Below are 15,314 nucleotides of genomic sequence, written 5' to 3'. Positions count from 1 at the left end.
AAAAAAAAAAAAAAAAAAAAGTACCCCCACCTTGATGGCTTGTCGAAGTGGTATCGGTATAGGGTCAATCCCGCAGTCATGGCTTTACATGGGCATTTGTACAGAGGCTTCCAGAGAGTTTGCAAGTCTCAAACCCACGCGCGCTCGGGTCTTGAGACGTCGCGCGCCAAAGAGGCTGTCAGCTTTCGAGCCTTTTGCGTACTCTCGCGCATCTGGTCCGAGCACGGGAATATTTACTCCAGCAATGCCGGCTGTTTCCTCGATGTTCTTCCGATAAGGCGCTTATCGATGCCAGCACTCTTCCCTTCTTCACAGAGATGGGGTCTCTGGATAGAGTTGAGGTCAAGTCGGTGTGGACGTCTATCAGTCTTCATACGAGCCAGAAGTCTTCCCAGTCATCTAGCTTAATCCATCATCCGACGCGCAGGCACATATATTCGATGCGATGACGGCCGCTGCGAATCAGTCAAGCCTGACATGTTCACGCTGGCCATTGTGGCCTGGGCCGGTAAGACTGCCGTTGTGCGAGTTCTTCCAAACGTAGCCGAAGGACAAACCTTGTGGCTGTTTCTCACGTCTTTTCGGGCGGCAGGGAGCCCAATGGCAAACGTACTTGCCAGTGGATGATGCGCCGGTTGACAGGCCGTCTTGAGAAAGGCTGATCTTGCACGTCTGAGGGAGCCGTGCAACAAGTGTTGGAATGCAATCCAGGGTATTCGTACAGGGCAGCAAAAGGACCGGCACGCCGAGGCCCATAGGCCCTCCGGGTCTTCTTTTGCACAGGTATCTTTGAACTCACCCGGGGCTCCTTGCCCAACTCCATCTCATGTGGTTCCATCCGGCCTTGACATTTCAATAATGAAGCCAGCGAGCTGTAAGGAAAGCAGCCTGACCGGATTAGGCTAAATTGTCGCAGATCACAACTTCTTGTTGTTCGTCCCTTTTGCTCTTCACTGGTCTTGGTATGTAGCGATGTTCATCCGACACCAGTTTTCTTGGCCCTGGGGTTCTTCAGGCGGAAGTAGCCGCAGATAATTTGGGAGTCAGAGCACTAGGTTGGTGGTCCCAATCAACTGGGATTGAGCTAAAAAAACACTGCCGGATTATTTGGCCGGAGATGCGCCGTATTATTGGTGTTGTCACTCTTTTTTTTTTTTTTTTTTTTCTCTCTAGCGTGGCTCATATCAGTTCGCGAAGGATGTGTCAGAGCCTAGAGGATGTGGTGAAAATTGACAACCTTATTCTGCGGTTGCTGGATCCGCCCACACTTGTATCGGGCCGCCTGTCTGTCAACTGCCTGGAGAACAGGCCTCACGTGTCTGCTTCTCTTAGCGTGTTCCGATAGACTGGCAAAGCCGGCATCCGAATCACCGGATCTATGTATGCCCCTGAGCCACGGCCAATTTTTGACAATCGCCCCGACGGCAACGGGTCACCGAAAAATGGATTTCATGTCACGTGCATGTCTCTCCATCACGTCTGTGACGGGATTTGCCGTCGCCGCTAGAAACGCAGCTAGACGGAGACATCGGCGTGGAAATGTACGCTCGCCACTGTGGTGCTGGTTCCGTCGTGGTCGAGGGGGGGTGGAAATGGAAATAAACCTGGGGAATAAGGATTGACTTTGTTGGTCCTCGCCTACTAAACTGCACGATTCTAGTGTACTTTGAAACTGCACTCGACGGCTCTGTACTACACTCGGCGCAGTTCCAATTCCCGGCTAGACTAATTTTCTAAAGCTAATGTGGGCCGAACTAAGCGGTCTAGGGGCTTTTATCTCACGGAAAAGAGGAGGCCCGCTATTAGCTCTTCGTGCAGCCAAATGATTATACAATGGCCTGAATTGGCCGGGGTGGAAATGATCGTCAAACTGTCGGGACGGGTAGCAACATGCCAGGAATGCATATCATCAGCTCCAGGATATAATCTGGTCTTGATCCGCGACTAACACAGACGTCCTCGGCGCAAGACACGCTCGAAACACGACGACATCATGGCAAACGCAACCTTGACACAGGCACCCGCGCCTCCGGCCCCTCAGCTCAACACGGGGCCGGTGTCCATCTTCTTCATGGTATGGGGCGTAACGTGGACCATGCTGCTCGTCCTAGGCATGGCATTCCTGTACTACAACCGCGCTATGCCTCTCGTGCGCATCCGCGGCCTGCGCCTGACCTTTGCAGCCGTCATCCTTCTGCATCTGTATTGGATCGTGGTCCAGTTTGGCGTGCTGATTTTCGAGCTCGTCCCGCCCGAGGTCATGTTCTGGATCATGGGCCTGTACGTACCTTGGGGCATCGCGCTGTTCCACGCCAGCAACAGTCGCTTCCTATACGTCGCAGAAGCCCAGAAGCGCTTCGTCGGCAAGACCCCAGTGGTGAGGGAGAAGCCGTCTACCAGCAGGGATGAGACGCTACTGGGCAAGTTTTGGAGATTGGAGTACGAGAGAAGGATCGTCGTCGTCGTCTGCGTGGGCATGGTGTTGCAGGTATGTTTTGGTTTGGTTTGGTTTGGTTTTGTCTTTGTTCTCTGCCCCCCCCCCCCCTCTCCACCCCATCCTAAAACCGACGGGCAAAGAAAGAAAGGCTAACAGACAAAAAGTTTCTGCTCCTCGTCACAATGTACCTCCTCTCCCGCAAATACCACCCGTCTTTTGGCATCCCCGGCACCGAGATCACCACTGCCGACCCTATGGAGCGCCTCATGCAGCTGTATAGCGGTTGGGAATGGTGGCCGTCCATCATGTGGCAGTTCTTCTGGGCCTGGATTGTGGCCCCCTACATCCTCTTCAAGTCGCGCGGCATCAAGGACACGCTCGGCTGGCGCGTGCAGACCATCGCCTGCTGCATCGCCGGCCTGCCCGCCACGCCCCTGTGGCTCGCGGCGCTGTACCTCCCGGCGTTCGCGCCCGTGAACCGCTACTTCATCCCGCCGCAGTGGATCTGCCTCAGCATCACCTTTATCGAGTTCTTCGCCGTCATCCTGCCCTGCTGGCAGGTACTGACCCACAAAACCCTGCGCCGGGAAACCCTCGACGCCATCGCCAACTGGGAGTCCCGGCGCGGCGGCGACACGGACGGAAAGCAGTCCTTCGTCACGGACTCGACCAAGCAGGAATCGACCACCGCCACGTGGCGGCTGCTGTCGGAAATCGAAAAGGCCACGGGCCAGTCCGAGAGCCTCTTCACCATGGCCGCGCTCGACTACACGCTCAAACGCAACCCGGAACCGCTGAGGGAGTTTTCGGCCCTGCGCGACTTTTCCGGCGAGAACATTGCCTTTTTGACCGCCGTGGCCGACTGGAAGGCCGGCGCCGCCAAGTCCCGCGCGTCGACGGACGAGGGCTCGGTGCGGAGCGAGGAGGGCGTCGAGCGGAGGCGCGTGCGCTTCAACGGCGCGTTGCAAATCTACGCCGAGTTTATATCGGCCCGCCTCGCTGAATTCCAAGTCAACATCGGCTCGGCGGACCAAAAGCGGCTGGAGGGCGTGTTCGGCCCCGCGGCACAGATTTTGTTTGGAGACGCGCAAACGTTCGATGACCCGGCTGTCCCGTTCAAGATGGAACGCACCGACAACGCGGTAGAGCGGGGCCGGGCACAGTACTTTGGCCAGGTCCCGGAGGAGTTTGACGATGACATCTTTGACGATGCCCAAGTCAGTATTAAATACTTGGTGCTGACAAACACGTGGCCCAAATTCGTCAAGCAGGGGCGGTGTAGCATGTCGGTGCACTCGGTGGGCAGCCAAAGCAGCGACGGGAACGCTGGGAACGAGATTGGGCGGGTGAAGAAATACTTGAAGAGGATGAAAGCCGGGACTGCTGCTTTTTGATTGGTAAAGTATTGATGGACACTACGCACTATGCTGCGAGTTAGATGTAATGTAATACAAGAAATGAAAAAAAAAAAAAAATGTACAAGATTGGCTCAACTAAATTCCCGATACGTTAACCAAGGATCTGTTTCGCCATGGAGCCGAAAGCGGGTAGCAAAGAGCTCAGGAGGCCGTTTCCAGCCTCGTTTTAGTTCCTTTGTTTGCACAATTTTCAGTTATTCGGAGACGGAGCGGGGGTGATTGAGGCGGATGAAAACGGGACAGAAAACCAAGGAGAGGTGAGGTTTCTCATTCAAAAAGGCGATGTCTGACGCCCAATCTAAGGCCGTGGTTCGCCAGCGGGGTCTCCTGACCTCTCTGCCTGCCGTGCCAAGATACAACGGCAGGCATATCTCAGCACAGTGACGTACGATCGAACTGAGGTGTCTAGGCAAGTAGGACAATAGGTACCCACCCTACTACTAATTATAGCTATTTCTTTCAACATTGGATCAATAGGAACATTGCCGCATTGTTGTTGGTAGATGGCGTTGCCTGGTATTGTGGTGTAGTGACTTGAATGACGCCGCACCAGCCCCCTAACGGTGACTCGCATTGAAGCCATGGATGAACCAAAGATTAAAATTCCGTCATTGATCGGTTCTACTGTTGATAGCCGGGGACGAAAAACCATTTCTGCAGGCCGTTTAGCTCTGAATGCCAACACAATGCGTAACCTCCAGAGCATCCTGTTGGGCGTGTTAGCTGCAAGCTGGCTCAAATGGAAGAGCAGAGGACAGCTGCTTACGGGTACCCCGCTGGGCTCCCAGCCTTCTACAAACTCGCTTTCGTATACCAGGTTTGGATTGCCCTTGGCGTCCGTGTCCATGACCTTGGACATTGCATCGCGTTTCTCAGCGACGGTGCTTCGGACATATTTCAAATATGGCGGATTGCCAGGCTTGACAACTATTTCGGACAAAAGTTAGACAAGGGCCTCAGCAGGGAGGGAGGAAGAGGGAATTCACCATTGTCAGCAACGAGGACGGTGCCAGGCCCAACGAGTTCCAGTTCCTCACAGAGCTTCAGATCAGGCGTATAAAGCGGCTTGAGATGATCCAGGAACAGCAGATCAATATGCTTGAGCGTCCCGTTACCGTGCAACCTCCTCAACGCCTCCGAGCTGCCGCCCACCACAACGGTTACAAAGTCCTGCAGCCCAGCGAGCTTAACCATCTCCTCGATGACGTGGGCAAACTCGGGGTTGTGTTCGATACTGATGTACCGCTCGCCCCCGGCTTCTTTGGCAGCAGCCGCAAAGGCAACAGCCGAGTAGCCGACGTACCCTCCCAGCTCTACCATGGTGGCTGGTTTGTTCTTTTGGATGATCTCGCGGACTGTTCTGCCTTTGTACTCTCCAACGTTCATCAGGTATTTCTGGTTACGGCCAAACTCATCAATCGCTTCCAGCACCCTTTGTGGTTGACCCCTGATTTCTGACACTGATGGGTGGTTCAGCACATATTCCAAGAGTTCCTTTTCACGGCCATCGTTGAACTGTTGGTTTTCAGCAGCTAGAATCAGTTTTGAGAGCCGACAAGCAAATGGAAGAAGAAGAAGAAGAAGAATGAATATTCTCGGACTGGAGCATACGTATACTTCCTCCTGTTCGGCGTAGGCCACGCCTTTGAAGTCTTTGGCATTCAGGGTGGTGCTCATGGTGAAATCGTTGCCCCCGCCTTGGTGTGGAATTGGTTGTGGTATCTTGAGCTAGAATTGTTCAGTATCGCGGGGGGCGTGGGTGGCACTGGGTGGGACGTCTCTTCTCAGGTACAAAAAAGTAAAAATAACTTGGGGACTAATTGGATCGCCCGCTGGTGATGAATGCGGGGAAGTCGATAAAAGACCAGGGATACCTGAGAGGTACCTCTACTCCATGCCAGGCCTGCCCGCGAAATCGTATATGTCATCGACCTAGTGTATTAGGGTCATCGATTATGCTTAATGCAGCCCATCCGGGGCGCCAGTGGTGCCACATCTCGCCCGCGTGCAGCAGCCACAATTCAGGTACTCCACTCACATGGCTGCTTTGGGTGCCCCCTTCACTATGGGGGCCAGGGGCCTTGGGTCCCCTTCAATCGGTGATAGGTGCCGTTACAACCGCGCCAATTATGAGACCATTCCGAATTCAATTGCCTATTTGCTCGGGCGATGGGTGATTTAGGAAAAAGATCAGCATATCGTGAGGGATTTACGATTGACACCCGGATAGCACCGCATGAGATAAGTTGCTGGTTCGATCTCCGATTTGACGGGGGACGCTAGCAAGATGGGGCTGCAATAGGGCTATGCTATGCATTGTTTACATGCATGGGCTCTAGCATTTTTATCCCTGCATAGCAACCACGGGCAGGATGTCACGACTTCACGTGTTGGCTTGATTTGCCTGCAAGTAAGTGACAGTCATGTCAATTATTCACTATTGCTGTTCCCCCTTTTTGGCGCCCGTCGGATCCCGTACCGTCAATCACTCCAATGAGTCAATGACTGCTTGGACGAATCGTAGAGTACATGGACTTGACGGCTTCGGTACGTTAGAAGTGAAGTCTTGGGGTGGCCAAGGACCCTCCCGATGTATATAAGCTGCCCGGTACTTTCTTTGTCTTGGGCAGGTAGTAAGATCTCTCTCCCGATCTTCCTCTCAGTTTCAAGACAACCCTTGTCACCCTTGTCTTTTTTTTTTTTTTTTTTTTTTTCCCTGTTCCCCCAGATCAACCAGTGACAAAACATGTCAGACCTCAAGGCAACCGTCAGTGAGACCCCTCAGGGGTTCCATGTAGAAGGTTACGAAAAGATTGAGTACGACTTTACCTTTGTGGACGGCGTTTTCGACGTCAACAACCCGGGCCTAGCCAACTGTTACAAGAAATGGGGTCGCGTCCTGGCCGTCACCGACAAGAACATCTTCAGCATCTACGGCAAGCGGATGGAGGCCTACTTTCGGCACTATGACCTAGACCTTAGCGTCAAGCAGACCTCCATCGGCGAGAAGGCCAAGACCATTGACACTTATCTGAGCATCTGCGATGCCATGACCGACTTTGGAATTATCCGCAAGGTGTGTCTCCACTCACATCAAAGATAGTATTTGATGATAAGATAACTTACAAGGGAGAAAACAGGAACCCGTCCTTGTGGTGGGTGGAGGGCTGGTCACGGATGTGGCAGGGTAAGCAGTTTTTTGACCAGTCCACCCCCTTTCGACTTGATGGATGCGAACAAAGAAGTGACTTTTTTTCTTTTCTTTTCTAGATTCGCCTGTGCATCATACCGTCGCAACACCAATTTCATCCGCATCCCCACCACAGTCATCGGCCTCATCGACGCCAGTGTCAGCATCAAGGTGGCCGTCAACCATGGCCGCTACAAGAACCGCCTGGGCGCCTACCACGCACCCATACACACCTTCCTCGACTTTACATTTCTGCGCACTCTTCCCATCTCCCAGGTTCGCAACGGCTTTGCTGAGCTGATCAAGATCTCGAGCTGCGCCCACCTGCAAGTGTTTGACCTGCTCGACAAGTACTGCGAGCAGCTCATCGAGTCCAAGTTTGGCCGGGCGGATGGTGCGCCGGCCGAGGTGCGCAGCGCTGCCGATATTGTGAGTTGACTGTCCACCGGGGTCCTTTTTCTTTTGATGGCCGCCTGTCTCCGCAAGACCCCTGCTAACAATGTTATCCCCCGTCATAAAGATTAATCGCGAGGGAATCTTTGAGATGCTCAAGCTCGAGTCGCCCAACCTGCACGAAATCGGCCTGGACCGCGTCATTGCCTACGGCCACACCTGGTCTCCCTTGCACGAGCTCATGCCCGAGACGCCTCTGCGCCACGGTCACGCAATCTCGATTGACATGGCGTACACGGCCACCCTCGCCAACACCCAGGGCATGCTCAAGGACGCCGAGCACAGGCGCCTCTTGGACCTGTTTAGCCGTGCCGGTTTATCCATCGACCACCCGATGTTCGACGAGGAGGTGCTCGAGAAGGGCACCGCTGCCATCCTCAAGACCCGCGACGGCAAGCTGCGCCTGGCCGTGCCCAATCCGCTCGGCAGCTGTACGTTCCTCAATGACTTGTCGGCTGAGACGCTGAACGACGCGCTCAAGAAGCACAAGGCCATCTGCAAGACGTACCCCCGCGGAGGCGAGGGCCTCGAGGCCTACGTGGACGCGAGCGACACTGGTTATACGGATAACGCCACCGAAGACCTGTCCGTCGAAGCTGCTGCCGCGCAGGCTGGTGTCATCAGCGAGCCGCAGGCTGTTAATGGCGGCTTGAAGGATGTCAACGGCCACGGCAACAAAACTGTCAAAAATGGTGTCGTGCCCAATTTTGGCGCTATCAAGACTGGAATTGACGTTAACGGCCACGGTTTGAACGGGCTAGAGCAGAAGCCACTGGTTGACGGCGTCAAGTCTGGCTATTGATGAATGATGATGACAATGATGGGCAGTCAGGCGTTGTTCGGGTTTAGCAATAGGCTATCTGCATGCTCGCTTCTATAGTATCGAGAATATTTGTATTTGGATGATGGAAGTATCATTAATTGGGAAACACGCCCTTCGGTGAAAGACATGAAACTCCCTTTTTTTTTTCGGGCTGGGAGATAAATTTCATAGCAGCATGCATAGTGTCAATATACGAAGCAAATTGGACACCACAATCTACTGTTCTCGCATAATAGCATAGATCGGTTCCTGAGCTCGTCGGGCGATAAATCCCAAAATCTGGCGACGATCAGGGTCCTCGGACTTGATCTGACGAGGGCAGGCATCCCTGGGCCAGAGGTAAGCGCAAGAGTGCCTCGGCTGGATGGTTGCGGGGGTCCTCGGGGGCGCAGCCGTTAGTAAGGGCAAGTGCAAGTACTTCCCAGGTACCGGGAAATTAAAAAAAAAAAAAAAAAAAAAAAAAAAAAAAAAAAAAAAAAAAAAAAGAAAATAAGGCAAATGCATTTGCATGGGATGAGTTTCCGGGCACCACTAGCAAAAATGGCGCAATAGATCGTGCATGAATTTCCATGCAGTTAGCTCCCGAAATAGGGTATATAGGCGATTGTAACCCATCTCGTTTGAGCCGAGAGCCAATTGCACGCATCGGGGCTTGCATAATGAGAGCATGATTGTGCTTCTATGACGACATGACCGCGGTCCTGCCTGTCACTCCACACCGAAAAGCTACTTTGGCCAAACGGTAGCACAGCGAGGGTCAAGAGAGGGATAATTGCTGGTCTCCTCAGATGGTGCGGTGACCCCCCCTACCCCCTTTTGCGGCATACTATCAACACGCTGCTTTGCCTTGAGGTTCTGTGAAGCACGGTTTGGCAGACTCGCCCACGATGGCCGTCCTGGCATTCCATGATACCGCAAAAACGCTCGGCATAATCGTGCTGAGCATGGTCACTCTGCCCTTGTCCTTCACAGTCACTACCCTGCTGTTTGTGGTCCATCTCGTGATCGGCTACTTATCCCGTCACGCTTCTGAACAACAACACCCCCGAAAGACAATCCTGGTCACGGGGGTGGGCATGACAAAGGGTCTGACCCTAGCCCGCGCCTTCTACCACCAAGGCCACCGCGTCCTCGGCGCTGACTTTGAAGACGACTTGGTCCCCTCGTCCGGGCGCCAGTCGCGGAGTCTGTCATCGTTCCACTCCCTACGCAAACCAAGCTCCAAATCCTTGTCTTCATCCTACACCAACCAGCTCGTCGACCTCGTCACGCGCGAGCGCGTCGACCTATGGGTGTCCTGCTCCGGCGTCGCGACGGCCGCCGAAGATGGCGCCGCCGCCGAACAGGTGGAGAAGTCGACGAGCTGCAGGTGCGTGCAGCTCACCGAAAAAGTCACCGTCAGGCTGCACGAGAAGAACAGCTTCATCCGCGAGGCGGTGCGACTAGGTCTGCCCGTGCCCGAGACGCACGAGGTCGCCGCGCACCAGGACGTCCTGCGGGTTTTGGACCGTTCCGAAAAGGGACGACAGTTCATCATGAAGCCCGTCGGCATGGACGATGCGCATCGCGGCGACATGACGCTCCTCCCCTTGGTCACTGCTGCCGAGACAGAAAAGCACGTCCTGGGTCTGCCCATCTCGAGCGCAAACCCCTGGATCGTCCAGCAGTTCATCCCCGGTGGTCGCGAATACTGCACCCACGCGCTCGTCGTCAGAGGAGAAGTCAGGGTGTTTACGGCGTGTCCTAGCTCCGAGCTGCTGATGCACTACAAGGCGTTGCCGGCCCACTCGCAGCTGTTTCGGGACATGTTGCAGTTCACCAGGGACTTTTGTGCCAGGTCCGACGAGAGCAAGTCGATGACGGGCCATATGAGCTTCGACTTTATGGTCGATGAGGAGGGTGCCATTTACGCCATCGAGTGCAATCCACGGGTGCACACTGCTGTTGTGCTCTTCACGCAACCTGGAGAGGTGACGAGGGATATGGTGCAGGCTTATCTGTCTGTTTTGTTGATGGATGAAAAGCCGCAAGCCGATGGGTATCAGGAGGGGGCCAAGGAAGTAAATGGACATGGCCATGTCGCTGAAATCGTGGTGCCACACTCTCATATCACCCCTCGATACTGGATCGGGCATGACGTGGTAGAACTGGGACTGCTGCCTATTGTCAAACTGGTGAGGGGAAACGCAGAGGAAGCCAAGGTAAAGGAAAGTATGGCAGAGCTCTGGCTGCATATAAAGTCTTGGAAAGAAGGTTCGTTTGAGGCGTGGGACCCTTTGCCGATATTGATGCTATATCATGTCTACTGGCCCCTGGCTGTGGCAACAGCCTGGTGGCAGGGTCGTAGATGGAGCAGACTCAACGTTAGTACCACCAAGATGTTTATGATGTAGCGTAGCAATTATTAAAATGGGAACGATATAATAAGTGGGAAAAAAGGGGACGAGTAAAAGCAGTTATGTGCACAGCAATATTCACGAATTACAGCAGCTTTACATGTACAAAGCACCAACCATACGCTTCTATCTTTTTAGCTGTGGCAGATTCATAGTCCCAGAAAGCCGTCTACTGGCTATAATTATCCGGAAACAACGCATGACATCATAGAAAACCTTGGCCCCGAGAGGAGTAACCAGGAAAAAAAATACTAAAAAAGAGATGAGCGGCAGCCACGGGAAACATGGGTGACCTTGTTGTTAGTGTTACACAATACACATGATGTTCCAGGTTCCATCTCAACACCAAATCTCTTGGCACGCACAATGAGCACCGCTGATTTGAATTACTTTACATGCACGCTCGGAGAAGCAGCAAAATGGCAAGCTTCAGCGCCCGAGGAACAACAGCCTTTCAAATCTGTGCTGGAGATGTTAGGCCAGCAGGCCGAAGCGATTCCTGAGGTTGCGGCTTTGGGGTTTGCCGACTTTTCCCGCGACGATGCTTTTATGGGTATGAGCTTGATTCAAAATTATACAAGCGAGAGATGCTTACACAGAAGTCAGTCCCTACCCATCTTACGTTCCGAGAGCTTCGCAACCTATCGTTGCAAGCGGCAAACACCCTATCAGCTGCTTTCGGTAGAGGCAATGGGACGAACGAGTCCCCTGAGACTGTCGGTCTCATTTGCAAAACGAGCCTCGACTTCCTTTTAACGTGGCTGGGCCTCGCGCATCTTGGCTGCGTTGTCTTCTTCATTGCGTACGTGAAGCAAACAATCCAATGCATCTTTTTTTTTAGAGGCTGACACACTCTATTCTAGACCGCAACTCGACTCTCGAGCTATCTTGCATCTCTGCGAAAAGTCGCGAGTGAAAAGACTTGTCGTCCAACCATCACTGAGGGCGATTGTAGATGACCTTCAGGATAAGGTCAATGTGCTTAAAATCCCGCCCTACTTTTACAGGCCAGTAGCAGAACCCAAGTTGCCACAGCAAGCCTCAGCCTCTGAGATATCTCATATTTTCCACTCGTCCGGCACATCTTCAGGCCTGCCGAAGCCCCTACCGCAAAGTCAACACTGTGCAGTTGGGGCCCTTCCCCGCCTCCCTGGAGTAGACAAACCTGCAACGTTTACCACGACGCCGCTTTACCACGGCGGCATAGCAGATTGCCTTCGGTCCTGGACAAGCGGCGCAATGATTTGGCTTTTTCCCGAGTCCAGGATGCCAATTACGGGCTCCAACGTTGTAAAAGCGGTCAATTTCTCGCGAAAGCACAGCCCCGTGCCCGACGTCAGATACTTCTCGTCTGTCCCATACGTGCTACAAATGCTGATGGAAGAAGGCCGAGAGGGGATAGAAATTTTGAAAAGCATGGACCTGGTCGGCTTCGGCGGCGCCGCGTTGCCCACGTCTATCGGCGACGACCTGGTGAACAAAGGCGTGCGACTTATCTCGCGGATGGGCAGCGCCGAGTGCGGATTCCTGCTATGCTCCGCCCGGGAAGATTTCGACAAGGATAAAAACTGGCAGTTTTTGCGGTGCAAGGTCGATAACCATGTGTTGGCCTTTGAGCCGCGGGACGAAGGGCTGTTTGAGCTAGTCGTCAAGCCTGGGTGGCCACTTAAGGAGCATTCCAATCGGCCAGACGGGTCATTTGCTACGGCTGATCTTTTCGAGCGCCACCCGTCGATTGGAAATGCCTGGCGTTATCACTCGCGAGCTGATGCACAGATCGCGCTTGACAACGGCAAAAAGTTCGATCCGTCGCCGATCGAGGAAGCTATCCTCGCCCAAGTCCCGACCTTGCTGGAGGGCGTGTTGGTGTTTGGTGCTGGGCGCACCTTTCCCGGTGCTTTACTTTTTACCAAGGATGGTAGCGGCAAAGGTGATAGCGCTGTAATCGATGCTGTGTGGCCAGCCGTCGACAAGGCCAACCAGGCGTCACCGAGCCATGCGAGAATATCGAGGACGATGCTTGTCGTAGTGCCCGGCACGAATGGACAACCGCCACTGGAGAAAAGCAGCAAGGCCACCATTATGCGCGGCAAGGCAGAAAAGCGATACGCCGAGCATATTGAAGGCGCCTACATGCCTGGGGCAACAGCCCAGGGGAGGACCGGCGTCAGCATCGAAGACATCCCAGCCGCAGTTTACCAAAAGTTTACTCAGGTATTGGGGCGAAAACTGGATCCCGACCAAGACCTTTATCAACAAGGCGTCGACTCGATGGCGTGCAGTCACGTCCGGGGGTTGATTGAAGCAGAGGTTATGCCCGCCAACAGCCACAAGCTGCCCATGAACATTATATATGACAACGGCAGCATTGGCAAGCTTGGCAAGTTTCTTCAGAGCGTCATACGTGGGTCTGCCCCCAAAACAATAGACGACGAGGAAGACCTCAATCTGATGCGAGACCTCGCTGCCAAGTACTCGACGTTCAGCAGCGTTGAAAACACAGGTCGGCGTCACCACCAGAGTGGCCAGACAAAGGTTGTAGTGCTGACTGGCGCGACTGGCACCTTGGGTGCACACATTCTGCATGGCCTCCTATCCGACAGCCGAGTGACCAAGACCTTTTGCCTAGTCCGCGCCAAGGATTCTAAAACCGCTGCAGAGCGGGTACGAGATTCTCTGGTTCGACGAGGCCTCGACGGTTCGCAGATCCGAAATGACCGGGTAATCAGCGTGCCGTGCGACCTGACACGTCAAAATCTTGGGCTTTCATCCCTTCATCGACAGTGTATAGCCCAAGAGGCAACGCTGTACATACACGCGGCCTGGCCTGTCAACTTCAGTCTGCGTCTGGCGTCTTTCAAAAACCAGCTAGCAGCCGTGCAGAATCTGATAGTGATTGCTGCCGCCAACGCCGCACGATTTTGCTTCATCAGCTCCACGGCATCCGTAGCCCAGTCGCCCCACACTGTCATTCCGGAGGAGCCATCCTCCGACCCGCGCCATGCAGCACCACTAGGCTACGCGCAGTCCAAATGGGTCGCAGAGAAAATATGTGCCGCGGCACATGGAACGTTTGGCCACGTTGGCATTATCAGGGTCGGCCAGCTCTGTGGCAATAAGCAAGGCGTCTGGAACATGAGCGAAGCATGGCCGTTGATGCTGTCCACTGGCAACCTGACCGGCTGCCTTCCTGATCTGCAAGACGAGGTGCTGGATTGGTTTCCTGTCGACCAGGCTGCCGAGGCTATATTGGACATTTTTGTACCGGATACTGTGATATCAACGACGACAGACGTGGATATAAAGGTCTACCATATATACAACACGCACAGGATACCAAGCTGGACTCGGATGCTTCAATGGATCCAGGAAAGTGAGCAGGCGCAAAAACTGGAAATTGTGCCGCCTCACATTTGGATAACGAGGTTGGAAAAGGCTTTAACGGAAAGGGATCATTCCTCAAATGCATTATTACATTTCTGGAAGGATAAGTACACCGGGCAGCCAGTGAACAGCGCGGGACACGAGCACAAGGCTGCTAAGCCATGTTTTTGCGTTGTCAGAGCGCAGAGCCAGTCTCCCGCCGTCCGCAACATAAATTCCATTGGTCAAAAGGACGTGATGAGGATGTGGGCTTGGATGCAAAGTAAATAAGACATGAGATATATCGGCTTATTGGCTTATTTTTCGTGCTGATACTTTGATACATCAGAAGACGAGCTTGGCCAAACTTTCAAGCGCCCCGCAAGCTTTATATTCCGCGTGGATGGGAATAAGCACGGGATTTCCACCCGGTAAAAGACCAAGAAATGTGGCATAGGTACAAGCAAATCTCAAGGTCATCCTAACCAGCTGTACCTTTCCCGTTGGCTTTCAGTCCCTTAGGTACTTTTAATACGGCATATTCCGTCGAGACTTCGAGTCTCGTTGCAACAAGCCTTGAACCCTGCCGTAGCATCCGCAGGCTGGAAGTAGATTAGCTCTTGTTCGGTTTATAACCCGAATATAATGGAGCGGCTCCAATCGTGTTGTTTTAACGATATACATACCTTGACTTTAGCGAAAGCGGACTGCCCAGAGAAGTCACAGGTATTATCCAAAGCGTTGAACTTTCCTGCTATTTCACCAATTCCGGCAAAGGTGGTGCGTTCGCAACAGGCCGCTGTACCTGTGTGGATGTAGTTCAGATCCTGTCCCGGTTTACCGGTGCAGACGCAAATTGGCTACAACGGCGTACGTTAAGAACGGGTAATCATAGAGAGAATCTTATCCGTAATCGAAATAACTTACCGTGTTAACCGCATAAACGGTGAAAACGTGAGCGCTCAACGCCAAAACGGAAAAAGGAAACCACTTCATGTTTGAAAAAAAAAAAAAAATAGCGTGGAAATTTGTTTGAAATACGAATAAAACGATGCCAGATCGTGGGGAAATGTGAATAGAATGTTTGTTGCCAGTCGATATGGATTGACTAGAATGTTGCGAATTTGAACGGAATTTATACTAAAATATTGCCAACTTTATCTACTTGATATTTTGTTTTGCAACTGCTAAGGCGCATCATAATAAACCACAGGGATTGGTCTTGAAACACTTT

The 15,314-nt window shown here is 53.1% G+C and overlaps 5 protein-coding genes across 5 annotated transcripts; 4 read left to right on the top strand and 1 right to left on the bottom strand.

Annotated features, from left to right (window-relative positions):
• Window positions 1-1,993: 1,993 nt before the first annotated feature.
• Window positions 1,994-3,831, top strand: PpBr36_09133 (uncharacterized protein; the record flags this gene model as incomplete). The annotated part of the gene is made up of 2 exons (XM_029896255.1): window positions 1,994-2,488; window positions 2,602-3,831. 2 exons carry the CDS (start codon window positions 1,994-1,996, stop codon window positions 3,829-3,831), a joined length of 1,725 nt encoding a protein of 574 aa, XP_029747035.1.
• Window positions 3,832-4,520: 689 nt separating this feature from the next.
• Window positions 4,521-5,532, bottom strand: PpBr36_09132 (uncharacterized protein; the record flags this gene model as incomplete). Its single annotated transcript, XM_029896254.1, has 4 exons — window positions 4,521-4,562; window positions 4,622-4,782; window positions 4,842-5,370; window positions 5,467-5,532. The coding sequence occupies 4 exons, from the start codon at window positions 5,530-5,532 to the stop codon at window positions 4,521-4,523; spliced, it is 798 nt and encodes a 265-aa protein (XP_029747242.1).
• Window positions 5,533-6,601: 1,069 nt separating this feature from the next.
• On the top strand, window positions 6,602-8,300 carry PpBr36_09131 (uncharacterized protein; the record flags this gene model as incomplete). Its single annotated transcript, XM_029896253.1, has 4 exons — window positions 6,602-6,931; window positions 6,996-7,042; window positions 7,126-7,474; window positions 7,566-8,300. The coding sequence occupies 4 exons, from the start codon at window positions 6,602-6,604 to the stop codon at window positions 8,298-8,300; spliced, it is 1,461 nt and encodes a 486-aa protein (XP_029747034.1).
• A 908-nt stretch (window positions 8,301-9,208) lies between these two features.
• Window positions 9,209-10,714, top strand: PpBr36_09130 (uncharacterized protein; the record flags this gene model as incomplete). The annotated part of the gene is made up of 1 exon (XM_029896252.1): window positions 9,209-10,714. One exon carries the CDS (start codon window positions 9,209-9,211, stop codon window positions 10,712-10,714), a length of 1,506 nt encoding a protein of 501 aa, XP_029747221.1.
• A 369-nt stretch (window positions 10,715-11,083) lies between these two features.
• Window positions 11,084-14,371, top strand: PpBr36_09129 (uncharacterized protein; the record flags this gene model as incomplete). The annotated part of the gene is made up of 3 exons (XM_029896251.1): window positions 11,084-11,270; window positions 11,324-11,519; window positions 11,581-14,371. The coding sequence occupies 3 exons, from the start codon at window positions 11,084-11,086 to the stop codon at window positions 14,369-14,371; spliced, it is 3,174 nt and encodes a 1,057-aa protein (XP_029747043.1).
• Between the last annotated feature and the right edge of the window lie 943 nt (window positions 14,372-15,314).

The sequence above is a fragment of the Pyricularia pennisetigena genome, chromosome 5, assembly GCF_004337985.1.
Source record: "Pyricularia pennisetigena strain Br36 chromosome 5, whole genome shotgun sequence".
In the NCBI taxonomy this organism is placed as follows: domain Eukaryota; kingdom Fungi; phylum Ascomycota; class Sordariomycetes; order Magnaporthales; family Pyriculariaceae; genus Pyricularia; species Pyricularia pennisetigena.
Note: the sequence above shows the minus strand (reverse complement) of the source record. Positions and strands in the feature narration are given on the sequence as shown.